We start from the raw sequence: 3544 nt of genomic DNA on the forward strand, positions 1-3544 counted from the left end.
TCAATTACTGTTTTCGAATAAACAAAAACACACAAACACTAATGTGTCTGTTTTGGCAGATCCACGACAATTCGCCCATAGTTTCCAAATGGAATTGTGGCGTTTCGAATTTGTGGATTTGTTTTTCTTTCCTGCTTTTATCATGTACCAGCAATCATTCGCTGGCTTATGACATTCAGTGTCTTATTACTATCAGTATTCTTCAAATAATTTCTGTTTTGCTTTCATGCTTCATTTTTTTCTCGTTTGCCTATTTCCGTTCTGCTTAATTTACCCACAAAACTTGAAAATGCTTCGTTTTTTATCTGACGAATTGAAATCGAAGCATGGAAATACAGCTCATTAATTTCAATGCTCATTTTATGCACATCAAGTGTCAGTATGAAAAACGATTCCAACCTGATCCTGAGTGTTATGAAATTCTTCACAGCATTTTTTCTTCATTGTTTAATTATTGTTTATTGCCTCGTCATTTTCACTCTTTCTTCTAATTTTTCTTGCTCTTCTCGATCTCACTCTTATCGATTTACGTACAACATTTACCTTTCGCAATCAAACTAAGCTTTACAAATGATTATAGCTGTACTTGGTTTGAAGGTGTGAAAGTATTTTGGCTTGTTTTTTTTGTTTCGTTATTATTATTATTTTAACGCCAGAATATAGCATAAATTTTTTTGCACTTTTCTGAGATGTACATATATTTGTATTTGTTTTTATAACCGGAAAGTTCTGATTGTTTTTTTTTTGTCCACGTTTTTACACTAATTGTATCCATCTCGCATTTTTATATATTTCCTTTTCGATTGTTCACATATTTATACATTTAAATTGCATTCCATCATATTTTTAAGTGTTTAGAAACTCAAGTTCGTTAATTTTCAACAACATCTTGAATGCAAGTGATGTAATAGAATCGGATATTGTATGAATATTGAGGAATATCTTAGTAAACAATAGGACTCAACTTACTCTTTATTTTTTCGATATAGATAGAGTGTGTGACTGTATGTGTGTGTGTGTGTGTGTGTGTGAATGTGTGGACGTCATTCGCCGCACTCAAATCAAATCGGTCAAATGTGTCATGAGTTGAGGAAGCCAGTGTAAATAATTTTGTTGAATATAAGTCCCATATATTTACGAAGATATCGAATCTTGTTTGACGAACTGAAAGTTGTTTTTGTTGCTGTTGATTCACGTTGTCCATTGTGAATTGCACGTGCAGTACGTGGTAGGAATCACAGGCGCGTAGTATATACCGTTCGCAAAAATCAGTCGCAATGTATTGGCGTTCTGGTCTTGTGCGACACTGACACCAGTAATTGGCTGCAGTTGTTGCGATTGGGTGGCATGAATGATTTGCGGTGGTTGTGACTGTTGTTGTGACACTTGCCACGTTTTGTCATACTCGTCGGGCTTCGATCGAGACGTCGTCAATTGCGTCGGAGCATTTGTCGCCCGCGGTGTTGTTGTTGCTGCGATGCAAATAGATTTGCGCGAAACGAAATAAACAAAAAAAGAAAAAAAGAACCGAGTTTACAATTTATTATTGGCAAAGGGGGCGATGGATTATTGGGCGATGGATTTAAATTAACAGGAAATTTGTGCGCAATATGATGCGATTACTTTATGTCCCTTAAATAATAGTGGAAATCCGAAATCGAATTTCACAAATATACTTACTGTGTACGAAGAACATTGGCTGCGTTTGGATTTGCTGTTGAATTTGTTGTTGTGTCTTTTGTTGCTCGCGATAGTAGATTTCCATGGCCAATGTTTCGATGAGCGAAAGTGTTTGACGGCGCTCGTGGCCCATTAAACAGACAGTTGATGTTTCGACCACGTCGCGTAAATGCATCAAGTATTGATACTGCAATGGCTCCTCGTCAACGCCCCAGAAATGATTGCGCAAATACGATTCCAATTTTATCGTCTGCGTTGCAATATCCGGAAAATCGATGAAAAATCGTGAACACATGTACCTGATGGATTAAAACGAATTCATTTGCTTCAGTTGATTGTCACACACAGTCATTTTCCATTTTCTTTTGGTAAATCAGAAATTGAATGTATCGGTAAATCCGTAAATCGAACGCGGAGCTGAACCGTGTATACTTACCGTTCCAACGTTTTGATCTGATTATAGTCGACTGGTCGATAATTTCTCACAAGCAAATTGCAGTATTTAAGTAGTCCACCACCGCGAATCTCTTCTGGCTGCCGCGTTGAGATCAATTTTTTTTGCAAATGATATAACGCTTCTTGGAAATCACCGTAGACGGATTCACCAACAACGGTCGGGTAAAAATTCTCCGATATCGGTAGCGCGGCACAGTCATAAAATAGTAACAATGAATCCAACATAATTTGAAATGAATCAACGCTAAACTCGAATTGACGTCGCATTGTATCGACAAATTTCAGCTCAACATTTTTATGGCCCGGCGAATTGCCTAGTGATATCAAACTCCAACGATCGCCATCATTGTTATTGTTCACTTTGACCATTTTACCAACATAGGCCTCTTTCAGTTGCGTAGTGTGTGTGATGCGACGACGCGACACACCCTCGGGTAACAAATCCATCAATGTGTTTAGTACGGCCATTTTAACGCGATCATAATGACGACCTGAACTGAATTCAATACCAAATATGAGATCTAAATCATTGTATGGTTGCGGTTCAGAAGCTAAAACATGACTAGCAGCGCCTCCGTTCAATCGGATGTCTTTTACTTGGACACCACCACCGCCTGACGAAACATCTAATTCCAATTTTTTTCGTACCATTGTTACCAAGTCTTTTAGCTTAACTTCCAATGTTGGAAAATTACCACGACCGTGTATGGCAACAACATCGTTCATAACGTCGTTCAGTTTGCGACATTGTTCAAACGATAGCACTGCCAGGCGTCGTGATGTCGTCAAAAAGTTACACGACGTTGCAGACTCACTATGAGATGGGGGCACAGAGGGGAATGTTAGTTAGAAAATGACATACGTTTCCTTCAGAATTCTTGGAAATCAGACATATTTTCAAACTGAAAATTGTAAATAATTGGGTGAATCAAGAGATTATCTAAAATACTTACATCTGCAAACGATGTGTGCTAGAATCGATTACACTCTCCAGTGAACCATGATCAGAGGTCGTCGATAGAATCGATGGTGAGCTCGATGAGCTGGGACTCGGTGGCGGTGAGACTGAGCCACCGTCTGAATGGAAGCCATCATCGACCTGAAGAGTATCCATAGTTGAAGACGACCGTCTACAAGAGTCGGGTACTTTTAACGTTTCCCCGGTCTGTCAAAAATAAATGAAGAAAACAAAGAATGAACATGTTAATTCACATTCATTTATCAATATTTGACTGATAGTTATACAAAAATCTTGGAAATTTTAATGTCAAAATGTCGAGAAAAATACTATGCAATAGAAGTAACCCAGATTTTATTGCACGCGATGCAATTTGAATTTGAATCACCGATTATATAGACTGAAATTACTGGTCTATCAATTGTAATTTACGAACAGTGCAGAAAAAAT

At 37.9% G+C, this 3544-nt stretch overlaps 1 protein-coding gene across 1 annotated transcript; it reads right to left on the reverse strand.

The window, feature by feature from the left end:
• Positions 1-432: 432 nt before the first annotated feature.
• Positions 433-3301, reverse strand: LOC129570901 (terminal nucleotidyltransferase 5C; the record flags this gene model as incomplete). Its single annotated transcript, XM_055450624.1, is given in 4 exon segments — positions 433-1472; positions 1681-1979; positions 2117-2950; positions 3090-3301. Coding segments are annotated over 4 exon segments (1626 nt in total), but the record flags the coding sequence as incomplete, so codon positions are not given.
• Positions 3302-3544: the final 243 nt, after the last annotated feature.

Source organism: Sitodiplosis mosellana, unplaced genomic scaffold, assembly GCF_009176505.1.
Source record: "Sitodiplosis mosellana isolate CC-2019 unplaced genomic scaffold, AAFC_SMos_1.0 Smas_scaffold_610, whole genome shotgun sequence".
Taxonomy (NCBI): domain Eukaryota; kingdom Metazoa; phylum Arthropoda; class Insecta; order Diptera; family Cecidomyiidae; genus Sitodiplosis; species Sitodiplosis mosellana.